General features: G+C 34.8%; 1 protein-coding gene across 7 annotated transcripts in view; it reads left to right on the forward strand.

Annotated features, from left to right (window-relative positions):
- Nucleotides 1-18,811, forward strand: part of LOC150093675 (transcription factor CP2-like) — a 357,564-nt gene that overhangs the window by 308,382 nt on the left and 30,371 nt on the right. For all 7 annotated transcript variants that reach the window (XM_090412621.1, XM_090412620.1, XM_090412622.1 and 4 more), the window contains one exon: nucleotides 10,462-10,604. In XM_090412621.1, coding sequence (XP_090268747.1) covers nucleotides 10,462-10,604 — 143 coding nt within the window. The remainder of the gene's footprint in view (nucleotides 1-10,461; nucleotides 10,605-18,811) is intronic.

Genomic DNA, 18,811 nt, shown 5'->3' on the forward strand with positions numbered 1-18,811 from the left:
TTCTGACTATTTAATATGCCATTGGAAATCTCATACACCGAAGAGCTTATTTTATGCTTACTAATGATGAATTATAGCCATTATCATTTGTCAACACTTCACACCTATTCAAGTTATTCTGTAAGTACTGTATATCAGTAATATCCCTGATTGTCTTGCCTATATTTGCATCAGTAGCAAACAATTGAACATCTCCTATCAGGTCCTTCCCAATATCGGTAATGTATACATTGAATAACAGTGGCCCCAGGAGACCAACTCCTGGGTTATCCTTCTGGTCACCTTAAATCTCACAGATTTACCTCTTGCTCCAGTGTACTGCTTTCTGATGTCTATCAGCCGCCTACTTATCCATGTCAATAATTTGTTCCAATCCCATATCCTCCAATTTATTCAACAGCCTTTCAATATGGTATCTATCAAATGCCTTAGCATAGTCCAACAGTATCACAGTATGTATCCCTTCCCTTTATTCAACTCAACTGTAATATTATTATAAAATATAAACAAATTGCTTGCGCATGATCTTCCTTTAGTAAATGCATGCTGTTCTTTGCAAAGTTATAGTTTCTCTGTATGTGAGTTCTTACCAACTTCTCTAAAATTTCACCACCACCACTACTGGGTCGATAGTCACACATCAGTTTTCACACCATTCTTGTACAACAGGACTATTATATGTTCTTTCCACTCCTGTGGGATATTTTCTAAGATGAAACTCAAATTATGCCAGCATGTCAAGACTAAGAAGCTTGGTGAGCTGCATGCAATAGAGCTTGCCTTAAACTACATAAGACTTCAATGCTACCAAAGATGCATTATATATGTATAGATTCATGAAGTTCTCTACAAGCAATAAGATGTCTGGACCTACAGAAATATCCAGGGCTCTCTTGTATCCAATATGCCCATTATGGAAGATAGATTTGGTTGTGTGCCACTATTGGATTCCAAGTCACATTGCGATTAAGGGAAACGAGGCTGCATGGTGTTTCTCAAGCTTTTACCGTATGCTCTGTACCAATTACCAACAGATCATCAATTAAACACTTTTATCCCAGTGGCAGTCATCATGAAGTAGAGAGACCAGTAACAAGCTCCATTATATCAAGCCTGAAATCAGATTATGGTAGTCTAGTATATGCAAGAACCCTAAAAAGAAACTTGTTCTTATTTGGCTCCACATAAGTTATAATCATCTTATACACTCCTTCCTATTGAGAGTTGATGACATGCCTGTATGTGAGTTGTGTGGTACTCTACTAACCATCAGTCATATTTTAATCAAATGTCCTTATTTTATTAGTAAGCACAGTCACTATTTTAGTCATATTCATAATCTGTTTGAGCTATATACACTCAGATTCATCAAGTGTTATTTCCACTTTTAAATTTTTACCAAGTATTAATATTTATCACCTTATATAAATTATGTAGATATTGTTTGTATTAGTTTTATTAGTTCGACTTAATGTGTATAAACCTTTTTTATTTATATATGTTTCTATGAATTCTTTTACACTTATTTTTACACACCCTTCACCCTTTTACATTTGTTTTTATACCTGTTTGTTATTTTATGTATTTATTACCTTGTGTACTTGCTGAGACATGTATAGTCATAGTATGATTTAGCTGTTCCTCTGCCACTAAACCTAAAACTAATCCTTAGTTTATTAATATCTCTGATCTTTGAAACAGTAATTTTAGCTTTCAGGAGCATAATTACATCTGGTTCTCAAGTGTGTTATTTGGCCAGGTATGCCAGTAGCATCATTCACAGAATTAAGTAGAAGAAAACAAAAATCTGATGTAAAAGTAAATGTCAGTACAAATTAGGATAATATAAGAGATCTAGTGAGTGTCTTATGTGCAAATAATCTTGAACACGGTGATCAGCATTCATTTAGACAAATTATGGACTTGTAAAATTCGATGTAGCGTAAATTTCCTTTTTTATTGCATCGACTTTTACAAGGGGTCACATCCAGAAGAATTCACAAAAAGTAAACTGGTAAACTTTTTATGTAAATAATACTAACAGCCCATATATTGAAACTCAGAGGAATTAACATGCAAAATTGTATAAATAGAAGATGTATGAATATGTTAAGTTCAAGGTATTGTAATTTTCTATGTAAGTAATACCAAAAGCCCATGTATAAAACATACTAAATAGAGTAAGCAGAAGACGTCTTAAAATAGAAGTTCAAGGGCAATACTTTAGAATTTGGAAATGTATTTGATGTTAGTCCTTTGCATAGAGGAAACCTATTGTATTCAAAGCCAGTCCAATACTGCCTTCAAGGTCAGTAGCAAAAGAGAGAGAGCGGTATACATCAGAAGCATCTCTGCTATGTTGTAAAAGGATTGAACGTACTCTTCAGGGAGAGCTAGAAGTCTGCGCTTACAAGAAGGTTAAGAGTTTGCACATGAAAGCACAGGGGTCGCAGATCTTAGTTCAAGGTTTGCGCGGGAATATTTGGGGGTCCCAAACCTTTGCCCATGGTCCCGTGGAGAACCAAATATAAGGATCATAGAAAAGAGATAGAGATCGACATTCGAACACCAGCAGAGTTGATGCCAGGAGAAAAAGAGGAGGGAGTCGATCCATGGACTACGTCGAATCCGGATGAGGTCATGGAGGGGAAAACCAGAGGCGAAAACCTACAGAGCGAATAGCAGTCCAGGACCAGGGTGACCAAGCTTGATCATCAGACCGTATGTCTGAGTATCTATAATGCCGAAAAATTGCGCTCCAGCCCCCGCGTGCCACTCCAGAGGAGAACACGGTATCCATGAAACCTCTAAAGTGAAAGCCCAAGACCTGACATAGATAGGAATTCAGGGCATCTGTGAAGGAAGTACGAACAAGTGCACTATACTGATGAAGAAGTCATGTGAGTTCATTTTCGTTGTAAATTTTCTTATGTTGTGAAGGACTGTTTAGAGGGACTGATAATTTTATAGAATTACTATATATAGTAGAACGAAAATTTGTTTGCATAGAGAGAAGTTGTTTTAAAGTAACTTTGTCTATTGTAAGAGACTGTTTTAGAAGAAATGATAAGATTATAGAATTGCCATATATAGTGTTATGAGAATTAGTTTGCATAAAGAGAATTATATATATCTTTATATATATATATAATTATATATAATATATATATATATATATATATATATATATATATATGGAGGGCCATAATTGCCAATGACTTTATGCGTGGGTTATGCATGGAGAGTGGTGTGGAATTTGTGGATGTGTGGGATGAGTTCGATGGGCGAAAGGACTTATATAAGATGGATGGGTTGCATTTGAATGGAGTTGGTGTACGGAGACTTGAAAGAGTGTTGATGAATGATGTGGAAGTGGATGTACAGACTCATGGAAACTAGATTTATTAAGAGGGGGGAGGAGTAGATATGCAGACTTTAGGGGGGCAGTTAAGTGTATGAATGAGTATATTATGCCCGAGCGAGTACGACGGACAACAAATCAGAATGGGATAGTTAGTATAAGGCATCAAAGTAGGGATGGGACAAATGGGCTTCTGCGATTCATGTACATTAATGCCAGGAGTATTAGGAACAAGAAGGAAGAGTTTTTGGCCATTGTTGGCACTTCCAGGCCACAGGTTGTCGGTATTAGTGAAACATGGCTGACAGAAGATGATAAAGCTAGTGGGATTGAATGCGACCGGTATAGGGTGTTCAGGAGTGACAGGGTGAATAAAAAGGGGGGAGGAGTGTTATTGATGATAGCTGATGAGCTTCAGCCAAGGAGTATAGAAGTTGAACTGCATGATGGGGAAAAAAGCACATTTGAGGCTGTTTGGTGTGAGATAGAATCTAGCAGAACAAAATATACAATTGGGTGCTGCTATAGACCGGGTGATGGAGTGGATGGTGGGGATAGTATACATAAGCAAATAGAAGAAATGAGTGGAAGGAGGGTAATTATTATGGGTGATTTCAATTATGGTAACATTGACTGGAAAGAGGAGAGGGCACATGGGAGGAAGGAATTGGATTTTATGCAGTTATTAAGGGACAACTATCTACAGCAACATGTATTGGAAAATACCAGGGGGCAGAGAGTGCTGGACCTAGTAATTGCAACCGAGAATGTGGCTGTAACGAACATGACCATGTTGCCACCAATTGGTGAGAGTGACCATAAGGTCATGACTTGGGAGGTGGCTAAAGGAGTCGTTTTTACAATTAAGACAGGGTACATGTGGAATTACCGGGCTGGTAAGTATGACAAGCTTAGGTGTGTGCTTGGCTCAATGCCATGGCATTTAAACTGCAAGGGCTGGATGTTGATAGTGCATGTGAGGTGGTTAAGAACTGTTTGCAGGAGGCAATGGTTGACTGTATACCAAGAGTCCGAATAATAAATCAAGTAGGGTTTAAATGGATCAATAACACTATTAAGCTTGAGCTGCAAAAAAAGAAACAATTGTGGAGGGAATTTAAGGAGAAGGGTGACCATCAGGTGCAGGAACAGTATAAAGCTCAGGCCATGATGGTAACAAGGGTGGTAAGAAAAGCAAAAGCAGATTACGAAAGGAAATTGGCCACGCAGGCTAAAGAGAATCCCAAACAGTTTTTTCAATATGTTGCAAGTAAAAGGAAAAATGCTCATGGTAGAATGATCTTAAAAAATGCTGAGGGTAGGGAGGTAACCGAATCAGTCGATATTGTGGAATTACTGAGCGAGCACTTTGCAAGAGTATATCATCCAGGTGGTGACTTTGCAGGAATGGAAGAACCAACAGCTTATACTGGAATTGTGATGAATGAAGTAGAGGTAACTAGTCTATTACAGAACCTCAATGTCAATACATCTGTGGGATTGGATGGTATACCAGCTCGTGTCGTACGTGAAGCGGCCAAAGAATTGTCAGTGCCCTTGACCATTTTGTTTAATTTGAGCCTCAGGACTGGGTCAGTCCCAAGGGGGTGGAAAGAGGGGAAAATAGTTCCACTGCACAAAGGTGGTTCCAAGGCTGCTGTTGAAAATTACCGGCCAATCAGCATAACAGGAATCATTATCACGGTCTTAGAGAAAATAGTCAAGAGGAAAATACAAGATTGGATAGAAGAAAATGGGATACTGTATCGGGGACAGCATGGTTTTGTGAAGGGTAGGTCATGCCTCAGTAACTTGCTCACGTATTATAACACAGTGATGGCTGAACTGGATAAGGGTAATGGGTTTACAGTGATTCTACTGGACCTTGCTAAGGCCTTTGACAGGATACCACATGGAATTCTAATCAATAAATTGCAGCATATGGGAATGGACATAGGGTTGGTGAGATGGATAGGAGGGTGGTTGATGGAGAGATATCAGAGAGTGGTTTACTCAGGAGTAGAGTCCACAAGACGGCCTGTGACTAGTGGTGTGCCACAAGGATCTGTTCTTGGACCACTGCTGTTTAATTTGTTCATAAATGATATAGGAAAGGATCTGAGAGGAACAGTTCATTTGTTTGCGGATGATGCGAAGTTGGGTAGGGCAATAGTGAATGCAGATGACGTCAAAATTTTGCAGGATGATTTGGATAGATTGGAGGTCTGGGCTAAGGAGAATGGATGTCAATTTAATGTGGCAAAATGTAAGGTTATGCATTTTGGGGTGAAAAGATTGGTGGCAGTTTACTGCATTGGTGGAACCGTGCTCCAGGAAATTGATGAGGCACGAGATTTAGGAGTGTTGGTGGATAAGGAATTGAAATTTAGGGGACACATTGCAAAACTGGCCAAATCAGCTCATCAAATCACTTGGTTGCTGAAGAATACGTTGACAAGCAGGTTATTGTTCCTCTGTATCGAGCCTTGATAAGACCCCATCTCGACTACTGTGCTCAGATTTGGTCACCTAGGTTTCTTCTTGATGGGGAGGAGGTGGAGAGGATCCAGAGGCGAGTGACGAAGATGATAGCAAGTCTGTGGAATGAACCGTATGAGAACAGGTTGAGGATTTGTGGGTTGCAAAAATTGGTTGATAGGCGGAGGAGGGGAGATATGATTGAGACATTCAAATTACTGAAGGGTTTCTATAAAATTAATTCAGAAGATATTTTTGAGAACAGGGCTGGTTGTGGGAGGACTAGGGGACATCCATGGAAACTGGGCAAAAGTGTGGTTAGTAAGGGTATTAGAGCTGGGTTCTTTACTTTTAGAGTAGTGAATGAGTGGAATGCACTCCCTTAGTCTGTGGTGGATGCTGTGACAGTGAATGAGTTTAAGGCGAGGTATGATAGATACTGTATGAATGTCGAATAGTTGTGATGAATATGATTTGGGGCCTCCCTCGATGAGTCTAATGACTCCCTGGAGTTGCCCGTAATAATAGTAATAGTAATATATATTGAGTGAAGACTGGAATTTATGGTTATAGTTAATCAAGGCATGATAATTCCTAAATTGTGAATCGGCTGATAGTTATTTAATTTAATTGCTTAATTATTTGTGTCAATGGTATTTTGTTGCATGCTTAAGAAAATGTCCTAAAGAAAGTTTCCTCTAAAGTGTTTAACTTAGAGAGGAGTAACAAATAGAATTTCATTAGTATACAATTTGTATGATGTTTCAGCATAAATAAACATGTTTGTTTTATTTACAAAGTGTGCCGCTTGATCTTTTACACAATGCACTGTTCTAAATAAACACGATCCTGTGAGCGGGGAGTTTAAAATTAGGTACAAATTAAAGTGAAGAGTTAGCCATGACTGTGAATAAATGTTGAGAATGGCCTTAGTATAGAAAGCGAACTGGAAGTATTGATATTTCTTATGCTGCAAGGAGACCTGTAGTGGTGCAGTCTTTAATCTAAACAAATTTCTAGAGATCTCCGGTATAAGGAAGGAATACTGAAGGTAGAGCAAAAGAGATGAAAGTTAACAGAGTATATGAAAGGAAACGATAAAGTTAAAAGGAGGATTAAATAAGTTTAATGAAAGAATAGAAGTAAGGTATAATAATAATAAAAGCAGAGTATACAAATAGCTACAGTAGAGGTTACAAAGGCGCAAAGTATAATAATATTAATATATAGAGAACAATAACCTAATATTACAACCAGCTCCAAAATAAACAATAAAAAAAAAAAAAATTACATACGCTACACATTAAGGCCATCATCTGGAGTCCACATACATACACACACACACACACACACACACACACACACACACACACACACACACACACATATATATATATATACACAGAGACAAACTATATTACATTTCACACAGTATGATAAAGAGATGCTGAGATCAAACAAATGTTGAAATTTTTTATTAATTTGCATATCACCTGATTAAATAAATAAATAAATATTAATTTTATGTCCTTTAAGTTTATAGAATTGTTTTCTGCAGTAAAAGCTGCCATTTTTTTCATTTAATTGTGCATTCTCTTTCTTATACAGATTCTTTCTTTCTTGCTTTGTTAATTGCAGTCATATTTAGCTTTCCTTTTGTGTACTCTGTTGTTATCATTTTGACAAGTTAGCAGAATTTATCATTAATTTGTATACATTTCCTTCATAAAGTCAATATCTACTTAAATTCAATCAGTATTAACTATAATTAGCCAGATGATTATCTTATCATGCATTTCACTATCATGGGTAGGCTTCTTCTTCTTTAGTTTCTTTCCATTCACTGCTGGATGGCTGGATGTAGGCCTTCCTCTTAACTTTCCAATAGTTTGTCTTTAGCTAATGTTGACCATCTCATGTCAGACCTGTGTAGATCATCCCTTCATCTTGTTCATTTCTTTCTTTTAGTATTTTCCTCAGGGCTTAATTTTGTCCATCTTTCATCTGTTAATATAGTCAGCCAGTCTCTATTTACATGCTTTTTCAGCATGTAAAGAAATAGGTAGGCTAAATGATCAGGAACCGTACTCTAGAGACATGACCAAATATGGAACTTAAATTTTATATACCTCAGGCCTCAAACAGTGGTATTCTTACACTTGATGAAGAAAATCATCTTTACCTAAAGACTGTCACAAACATCTGTGCTGTATCAGGATTTGACCACAGCCCATAGGTTTGCAGCAGGTATACTGTGAACTTGGGATTGACTTTTTAAAATAATAATTAATAAAGGACAGGGTGATTAGAAAGTTTCTGAAATGAAGTTCATGTTATCATGCTACATTAAAAATTTATTAAAATCTGTTTTAATGTGTTTTTTAAAAGCGTTCAGGATACACATCTATCTATTCCTTTCCTTTAGTGTTACACGGTGATCAGCATTCATTTAGACAAATTATGGACTCTACAACCATGTTAGAAATATTTTATTTTCCCAACATTCAACCTTCATATTGAGGCAATCATCTGGAGTACACACACACACACACATATAGAGAGACAAGCTATATTACATTTCACACAGTATGATAAAGAGACGATGACAGTCATCATTCTACTGGCCTGACATCTAGTGAAAAATTAGATTAAATTGAATTAAAATAAATGAAATAAAATAAAATAAAATAACTACATCAAAACTGTATTTTATTTACTGCATCAGAGAAAATTTTTTTTGCTATAGATAGTTTTATTACAGCAAAAATGATGTCCTAATTTAACATGAGAATTATTATATTAGATTTAAGATCCTGGATTACCTATAGTCCTATTTTTAATTAATTCTTAGGGAGAAGGTTATGTAGGCAGAATATGTGCCTTCCATATTCTTGGGATTTTGAAGCTACACTACAATCCACCCAACCTCATTCTTCCCATCTGTTAAATGTATTTTTGTTGCTAACTGCATGCATTCTCCAGATAGTTTGCCTATTTTGAAGGCAAAAATACCCATACTACCATACAAATACCCATATGACACCAGATAACTATACTTTAAATTGAAAAGCCTTCATCAAAGTTCCTGATGTCTCGGCAAGTTTCAGACATAATGTTTTCCACTCAAAGACTGACTGCATGTAATATCATCCTTCTGACTTGCTAAAGGCCTCGAGAATTTCACTGGTGTGTAACCCAACAAAAGCAAGTTTGTTAAGGCACTAATTTCATGCCATTCTGTCAACTTAAGATCAGTTCTCTTGTTTATTGTTTCTTCTCCCACACACACACCTGCCAGTAATGAATGTTGTGTATTTTCTTAAATCATGATGCCATCTAGCCTGAATGTGATAACAAAACTGCCAAGAAACATTACATTACATTTCAGAGGTTTTCGTTTATAGCTTGTTGGATATACTATATATTAATATATTAATAAGATAAATCTTATCAATGTATATAATGTATGTATATTTATTCATGTATGAATAGAAATATTCATATAACAAAAACTCATGGAGATAAAGTCTATTAGGTGAAAGTGAGCCAAGTTACTCTGTTTTGCACCAAATGGTAAATGTCAGATGGTTCACAAGCCTCATCTTCAAAAAGAATTTTGCTTATGTATTGCCAAAAGTATTATCTTGGTCACCTGTCAAGAAATTGTAGGTTAAATTGATGTTGAAAATGCAAAAAATATAGTAAATTCAGAAGGAAAAACAAATATTGAAATAATTACAAAAACAGAATTCATTACAATTTAAGCTAACGTGTTAATAATATTATATATTATTAACACGTTAGCTTAAATTGTAATGAATTCTGTTTTTGTAATTATTTCAATATTTCACGTTAGCTTAAATTGTAATGAATTCTGTTTTTGTAATTATTTCAATATTTCACGTTAGCTTAAATTGTAATGAATTCTGTTTTTGTAATTATTTCAATATTTCACGTTAGCTTAAATTGTAATGAATTCTGTTTTTGTAATTATTTCAATATTTGTTTTTCCTTCTGAATTTACTATATTTTTTGCATTTTCAACATCAATTTAACCTACAATTTCTTGACAGGTGACCAAGATAATGCATTTTTATTGCTTTCACCCATCTTGTTTTTTGGACATTGTTAAGTGCATAATTAATCTTCACCAGTTGTGCTTTCTGATTTTTGTAGTAGCTGTAGTAAGATATTTGAAAATTATGAAAATAGCTTGATAATTTGCGATTTCTCAGTTATCCAACCTTCTGTTAACTGATGCTTGAATGGATTATTGTTTTAACTGACTTCTGGCATGTTATCATGTAACTGTATACTTAAAATTATCTGACCAGCAAATTGATTTCTCACTGCAGTCAAATAATAGAGAGACTTCTGTACATAAATATGAACATGGGTGAAACATGGAATTGTATGTTGAAAACATGGTTTCATTTCTTTTTTAAAAGGAAAATAAAAATTTATGACAAAAGTAGAAAAATATACTATTCTAATTGTAAGGTTCAATTGTGATATGCATGTATAAAATTCTCTTCTCCAAATACATTTTTAATATAAAAGGGAGAAAAAAATTATTTTAAGGAAAATATAAAGAAATACTAATTGCTTTATTTCGATTGCAGTATTTCATGCCATTTACTTAAAGAGTTTAACTATGGAAGATTTGATAACAAAACTTAGTACACTGTTTGGTTTACCATCAAAGAACATTTCTGAAGTTTTCATTTATGGCCCATTAGGAATACACATACTAATAGCAGATGAGGTAAGTCAGTTCTAAATTATGTGAATTTGCATTGCATTGCATATATCAACAAAATCAATTAACTGTATTATCGATATATATTTTTTTTACTTCTGCTACTAGCCATAGTCCATTTATACATCAATTAAAGCAAGTTATAAGTAGGAGTTCCTTACAGTGTTTTCCAATCTATTATTGATCTGCACTTCAGTTTCAGTTCTATAAAAAAACAAAGACTTAGTATGCCTTTCTATACTAATTATTATTTGGTAACTTCCATGGAGTCAATAGACTTATTGTGGGAGGCCCACTCACTAACAACTCACCACATTAAAAATCTACTCCTCACTCCCTCCTTCACCACATCTTTATACAACTTCCAGGGATAGCCTCTCATTATTCCCATCTTAATATCTTCTGTATTAATCTGATATATCCTCTTTTCCACCTGTTCACCAACCTCTGTAATCCACATTTTCTCAAATGCTCTTCATAACCCACACTACAGAGTCCCAATATTACTTTGGTTATTCATCTTTGGGCCCTTTCTAATTTTCACATCACAGTGAAAAACTAGGTGACCAAATCTGAGCACAATAGTCGATATGTGGTCTGACCAATGCCTTATATGAATGTATAACTGCCTCCTTATCCCCTACTAATGTTCTTTTTATCATAGCAGCAATATGATGTGCAGTCTTTGTAACATGTGACGTGGCCTTGGAACTTCAGTCTACTGTCCACCATCACTCCAAGATCCTGAATCTCATCTACTTCCTGTATGGATGTACAACTGCCTCCTTATCCTCTACATGTTAATGTACTTTTTATCATAGCAGCAATATGATGTACAGTCTTTGTAACATGGTCTTGGAACTTCAGTCTACTGTCACCATCACTCCAAGATCCTGAATCTCATCTACTTCCTGTAGAGAATTGACATCAACACTGTTCCTGATTATTCTACCTAAATTTGCATCATTTGAAGATCCCCAGTCAATCCACATGAAATATCATTAATAAATAAGTTAAACAGGAGGGACCCAAGAACAGAACCCTGAGGCATGCCACTGGTCACCTTCCTTTTCTGAAGGAAGGTGACCAGTGGTATGGCTACCACTCTCCTACCATGGCTCCATCATACACAACTTGCTGGCATCATTCAGAGCCAATCTCTGATCCATCTAACCAACATACTATCTATAACATTTCATAGACCTATCCTCTGCAGCTTGTACATCAATTTATCATCCGAGGAAAACAGTATGGAGAAGGCTGTTCAAAGAACAGAGGTGGATAGAATGAAGGAAGATGATGAGATGTTGGTTTCATGTCTTTGAGATGAACTTATGTACAGATGGTAATCAGGCTATTCTTGGTCTTGCATAATTAGAGGAAAACAGAATGGTACTGGTCACCACACTCAGGCAGTGTATTTCAGTCACTCACCACTCTCATGCAAAAAACCTTCTTTGTACCCCTTTTCTCACACCCTCCTTATACAGCTTCCAGGATTGACCTCTTGTTTTCCTACCATTATATGAAAGACCTGTTCAACATTTATCTGATAAAACCCCTTACCAACTCATATGTCACTGTCATATCCTTCCCCCCCCCCCTCAATTCTCCTATCCACCAGGTTCTGCAGTTTGCAATTTCTCAAACTTTCTTCATATACTTAACATTTCATAGACCAGAAACCATCTTAGTCAATTACCTCTGGACCTTTTCCAATATCTCTTCATCCTTTTTAAAACCAGGTGATCAAATTTGTGTTCACTAGCCCATATGGCAAATTAATCAAGGCCCTATACATTGGGACCATAATCTTCTGACTTCTACAAGTTATTGTCCTCCACATCGTCACCAGAGTTCATTGTGCTGTCTTCTCAATTTTAGCAATGTGTCCTCTAAATTTTAGGTCCCTATTCACCATCACCCACTCTTATGGCCTCCACCTCCTCTAATATATCCTCACCAATTGTATACTCTACTATCTTTGTTTTCTGAATTTTAAAATCATACACTTTGCCATATCCATTCACTCAGTTTCTTTATTTCTAATATGTGTTACTCTTTATACAGGATATCATGATAGTACTGCGTGAAAAGTTTACATTATTACAAAAATATTTCGGTCTTCTAAAACATTTCATATTGTATCAATCCACCTAAACTTTGGTCTTCCTCTGAGTCATTTTTCTGCCATCCTAACAAATATCTATTTTGTAATCTTTCTTCTCTTATTCTAACATGTCTCTATCATATTCTCCCCACTCTCCTGTCCACTACACTCTACAATTTGTATCACATACTCCACATTCCATAGAGCAGAAACTGTATTGTCTGTGGAATAGTGACCATACCACCTGAGATTAGCTCTCCTCATACATTCCAAGATGCTAACAATGTCAACTTCCTTCCTGTTATTCTTATTTCAAGCTCTCCTGTCCAAAACATCTGCTCTATTCCTCATAGTTCTTCCCAACTTTGCATCAACTGCAAACAACTTAATACCCCATTCAGACCTTCCCTGGTATCATTAGCATACAATTTAACAGCAATGACTCCTAAAACAGATCCTTGAAACACCACTAGTGACTTTCGTCTTCTGGGATATTGCTCCCCCATACCCATCAGATAGCCAACACATTCTATTATCCAAACCAGTGTATTATCCATCCATTCCAGTGTACTATCAACTTATCATGTTGCAATCTATCAAAAGCCTTTGCAAAATCTAAGTATGTCACTGTGTATTCATCTCCCTTTCCTAATGTACCTGTCACCTTATTGTAATAAGTAAGCAGATTACTAAAACAACATTTCTTTAGCTAATCCATGCTGTTCATCAAAGAGAATACCAGTGTTGTCAGCCCAATTTTGGATCTCAATCCCCCTATCCTCTCAAACAGTATAAATTATTAAATTATAGTAAAACCCCGAAGTTACGTGGTAGGTGGGACCAACAAAAAGCGCGTAATTCGAATTCGCGTAATTCTGGGTATAATTTTACATGTAATTTATATATACAAACATACAATTGGGACCTTTGGTCCCAATTGTATAATTCCAAATATAGGTGTTTTACAAAAACACCTATATTTTTTAAGAAATATAATCATAATTGTAGTTTTTCGTACATAAAAAAAAAGAAAGTTATTTCGATGTCGATGGCTTCATAAAATCTAATAGATTCGTCTGACGGCATAATGTCTTTTTCTTGTTACGCAAAATTTCTTCATAGTAAGCTAATGATTTTTTTATTCCTTGCCTTGTGGCTACAATTCGTTCCTCGTTAGAATCTATATCCTCCAAAATCTGTAAACCTTTCTTTTATGATTGTTCTTACTGTGGATTCCTGTAGATCCAACTTCTTTGCTAGCTCACAAATTTTCATTTCGCCTTCAAAATCCTTAATAATGTTGAGTTTTGTTTCCAAAGTCAATGTTTTTTTTTTCTTGCTAGCTGTAGAAGAATCGGACTTGCTTCTTTTGGATGACATTATTATTTTTCATGTGATAAAATTTTTATCAAGAACATAACATTAAACAATGGCAAGGTTTGTAGACTATAAAAATCGTGTATGAATGAAGACCGCACGAAACATGTCAGTGCTTGTTCACAGCATGTGCGACACTGGTGAATGCAGCCATTGCCTGAAAGATACGACTAGTGGTGAGGCGTGAAGCGGGATGGGAATACGTAGATATAAGAAACCGCGTAACAACGGATTCGCGTAAGTCGGGGTATGACTGTATTATAAAATTGTCCCTAAATAGCTGAAATATTTTATGTCCTTTGCTGAAATTGCAGTCAATGTTTTCCATGTTAATGTCCATTTTCATAGTTGGACTTTTTTTAATGCTGATTTGCATATAGAATTTGGTGGTGCAGTTATTCAGTTTAGTTAGTCTGGAACACTAGTACTGTAATTATTTAGGAGTACATCATGTGCATGAACTAAAGAGCTGAGATAATATCTCCAGTTTTCATGTCAGGTTTAATGTCACTTTCCTTCATGATGTGATCACTATAGTTGACGAATAAGACTGGAGATAGTGTGCAGGCTTGTCTTATATCTGATTTTACATTAAAACATCTTTTTGTGATAGGAGAATTCTAATGTTGACTGCATCGATAGAAAAAATAAGGCTAGTATTGTGTGAGTCAACTGAATAATGGAATAAGAAAGAAATCTCTTATTCCATTAGATAAATCCCCTAACAGATAATCTTTATAAACTATAACACTTTATTTCTTGGTGTGATTCTTTTATTTATTCTTTATCTTGTTTTTCCATAAAGATGTTGGTCCATAGTAATTAGTCATTCACAACTTCAACAAAGTTCAGTTTGATCAGAGGTTGTGATAACTTTTGTTTTAGTTATGTTAGTCTTTAAACATTTTCTCCTTCTTTCTTCAAGGTCATTTAGCATTTTTGAGCTTCTTTATTTATTTATTTATTTGCTATCACAGAAATGTTATATGCAAAATGGAAATGATTTACATTTCTTCTGTTGATGTTAATTCCATAGTTTTCCCATTCCTTAAGACTTCTAATGTGGCAAGTTGGATAATATTAGATCTCCTGTCCTTACTACTCTTTCAGTGCTGAATTCCTTATCCCTGATGTTCTAATTTACACTAACTGTTGAGTTCCTCAATATAGTTTCTAATAATCTGAAATATTCTGATTGATATAAAGAATCAAAAGCCTTCTCAAAAGAAAAAAATATTGAATTGCAAGAAATTGATATTCATTTACTTTTCTATTACTTGGGTAATAGTGTGAATATGATAGTTATAGGATTGCTTAAGGGTCAAAGCCTGATAACTGGGAGATGACCTCCATATAACCTTTAAGAAATTCAGGGAACTAACTAGGGCTTCTAATGTCCAATTCTCATCTTCACATGGTGCATCCCATTACTAGGTATCCACTGGATACTGAACAAATAAGGATGGCTGGCAATTTGAGACTTACTTGACGACCATATTGTATTCTGTATTGGCTTAAACGACAGACAAACAAACACACACAATGGTACAGCATGAAGAAATTTCATGCTAGACGAAACATGTCTCACACACACACACACACACACACACTGTTTTCCTCAGGAAAGTGGAAAAAATGAGTGAACAGTGAAATGTCTGCTACTGGAACAAGTGCAACATTGGCAGAATTGAAGATATGCACAACCAGCATATGAAGTATCAGTGGAAAAGAAGTGAAGCACCAAAAGAAATAGAAAGGTACCATGTAGGTATAATTGGTATTATTGAGACAAAGAAAACTAATATAAGTTAGATCCTGCTAAATACTAATTAGAGGATGCTATATTCAGGAAATAATGATCAAGGAAAGGAAGGAGTAGCAATAACATTCAATATCAAACATGAAGATTAACTTCTTGATTTGAAGGCAGTTTCACATAGAGGTATGAAGGCAACTTCAAAATATAGAATTGGACAATGAAACCTATTTTTGCCTGTAATCACACAGAAAGTTCTGAGAAAAAAAATGTTGTTTTTTTTTGAGTCATTAGAGAAAGCAACTGACAAAAAAAAAAAGTGAATAGCTGGTCCTTGTTAAAGATCTAAACAGCAGGGCGGGAGATGGGAATGTTCGGACAAAATTTGGAAAAACAAGTACAAAGCTAATAATAATAAGTACTTGTTGAGTTTCTGTTCAGGACATGAACCAGTCATTACTAGCATAATATTTCAATATAAAGATGTGCATATATATTCACATGGAGGTATATTTTCATTCATTTTAAAAATTTTATGGAATTTACAACCGTGTTAAAAACTTTTTTATTATCCCGACGTTTCGATCTTCACATCAAGATCATCATCTGGAGCGTACATAAGTATAGAGAACAAGCTGAGTTACATCATTAACTGTAAGCTAGAGAAACAATGATTTGATCACGTTATTCTACTGGCATGACCTCTGATGGAAAAAAAAAATATATATATATATATATATATAAATAAAAAAATAAAAATAAAATAAAATAATTTTTTTTTTTTTTTACATCAAGCTAAATTCTATTTTTACAATGACAGGAATAAACATTCTTTTAGATGGTAATAATCTGATAATCTCGCAGGCAGCAACCACCCCAATCTGAACAACAATGATGGTTTAAAAATCCCAAATATATGGAAGGTATATATTCGACCTTCCTCACCAAGAACAGCTATAAACAGGACTGTAAAAAATCCAGTATTGTAAATCAAAAATAAGAATTGTTATACTAAAAATAGGACACCAATTGTTTCTGAAAGAAAACTATCTAAAAGAATGTTTATTCCTGTCATTGTAAAAATAGAATTTAGCTTGATGTAAAAATTTTTATTTTATTTTATTTTTATTTTTTTATTTATTTATATATATATATATATATATTTTTTTTTTTTTTTTTTTTTTTCACCAGAGGTCATGGCAGTAGAATAACATGAGATCAAATCATTGTTTCTCTAGCTTACAGGATATAACTCAGCTTGTTCTGTATACTTATGTACGCTCCAGATGATGATCTTGATGTGAAGATCGAAACGTCGGGATAATAAAAAAGTTTTTAACACAGTTGTAAATTCCATAAAATTTTTAAAATGAATGCTGATCACCGTGTAACCCTAAAAGAAAGTATATTTTCATGCTGGTTCAGTATACAAGGGTATACGAGATATTTGAAATTGGAAGTGTCATCATTTAGTTTTAAGTAGGATAAAAATGAATATCATAATGAAAAGATAAATTAATATGTAAGAAAGTTTTAACCTTTGATTAGTCACATGGGATTTATTTCACCCCAGCCATCATTCACGTTCGATTGCTGACAAAACCAATTATGGATTTTTGTTGTGATTTTGAGTAGCTGAGTTTCTTGCTACCCCCCCTTTGAAGTAACCCTGGAAGACACACTAAAAGATGGTCATTGATGCTGTTTTTCCATTTCTTGAATTATCTGCAATAAATGCATATGTTCTGTATAATTTTGGACTACTTAAGAGTTCTAAAATGAGCAGACGGGACTTTCTAAAGAAATTATCCGTGGAATTGACCAGGCCATTTCAAAAGAAGCATTTAAATATTCCACAAGTACCAAGGTAAGTCTGGAAAAAGCTATGAGAAAACTTGGTTATTCCAGAAGCTCTACAACCAGATCCAAGCACTTCTGGATATTCCCGGGACCACTGTGTAATATGTCCAAGATTGAAGGATCGTAAAATAAGGTCAAAATGTGAAAAATGTCTGAGCTTTTGTTGCAATAAGCATTCTTCAATAAGATGCAATAATTGTATGGAAAATTAAGACTGAATTAAAATGTTAATAATTAATATAAAAATAAAGCAATATTAATGATTTGTTTATTTCATTTTACTCACCATGATCAACCTTATAATAAATAAAAACATTTCATGAGAAATTAAAGAAATATAACATTAATTTTGGGGTCAAATAGGCCCCATGCGACTAATTATGTAACAAACAAAGATGCAACTAATTAAGGGTTAATAAGAATTAAAGTTGAACAGCTTTTACATTTCACAGATGAGCTGTAAAACTCCACAAATATTATTCAAGAGAATTCAAGTTTGAAAACAAGAACCAAGCCTTGGACTCTCCCATTGGCAGACAATGAAGAAAACATTGATTGACTCAGCTAGGGAGGCATGTGGTGAAGTTATCTACAAGGATAGAAGTATAAGAACTCCATGAGGAATATAAGAATTACTGAAGCAATCCTGAAAAAGAAAAAAGCATATAGAAAAATTCATAGCAAGGAAGCTGCCCTAGTAGAATATAAAAAAAAAAAAAAATGCAAAAGAATTAAGCTACTATCTGTAAAAGCAGTTAATGAAAAATGATGGAAAGATGTTAGAAAGAAAAAAAAAATTAAGATAAATATGAGGAAGGTGGTAAAATGTTGGAGGCTATTGAAAAAGCTTAGATATGAAGGAAAGAGTGAAGTAAAAGGAATCAGAAATGATAGAGGTGAAATGAAAAATTGAAACTAATGATGTTCTCAGTATCTGGAGTAACTTTGAAAGATTATTAAATGAAAGAAGTGGCAGAACAGTGGTAGAAAATATTCAAGAGAATTGCAATCAGGAGTACATATCAATACTTGAAGTAGAAAAAACTATCAAAAGCCTGAAATATGGAAAGGCAACTGGAGTAGTGACATTCAAACAGAAATGCTCAAATA

Source organism: Typopeltis vanoorti, chromosome 23, assembly GCF_054136105.1.
Source record: "Typopeltis vanoorti isolate ZY-2024b chromosome 23, IOZ_Tvanoo_1.0, whole genome shotgun sequence".
Lineage (NCBI taxonomy): Eukaryota > Metazoa > Arthropoda > Arachnida > Uropygi > Thelyphonidae > Typopeltis > Typopeltis vanoorti.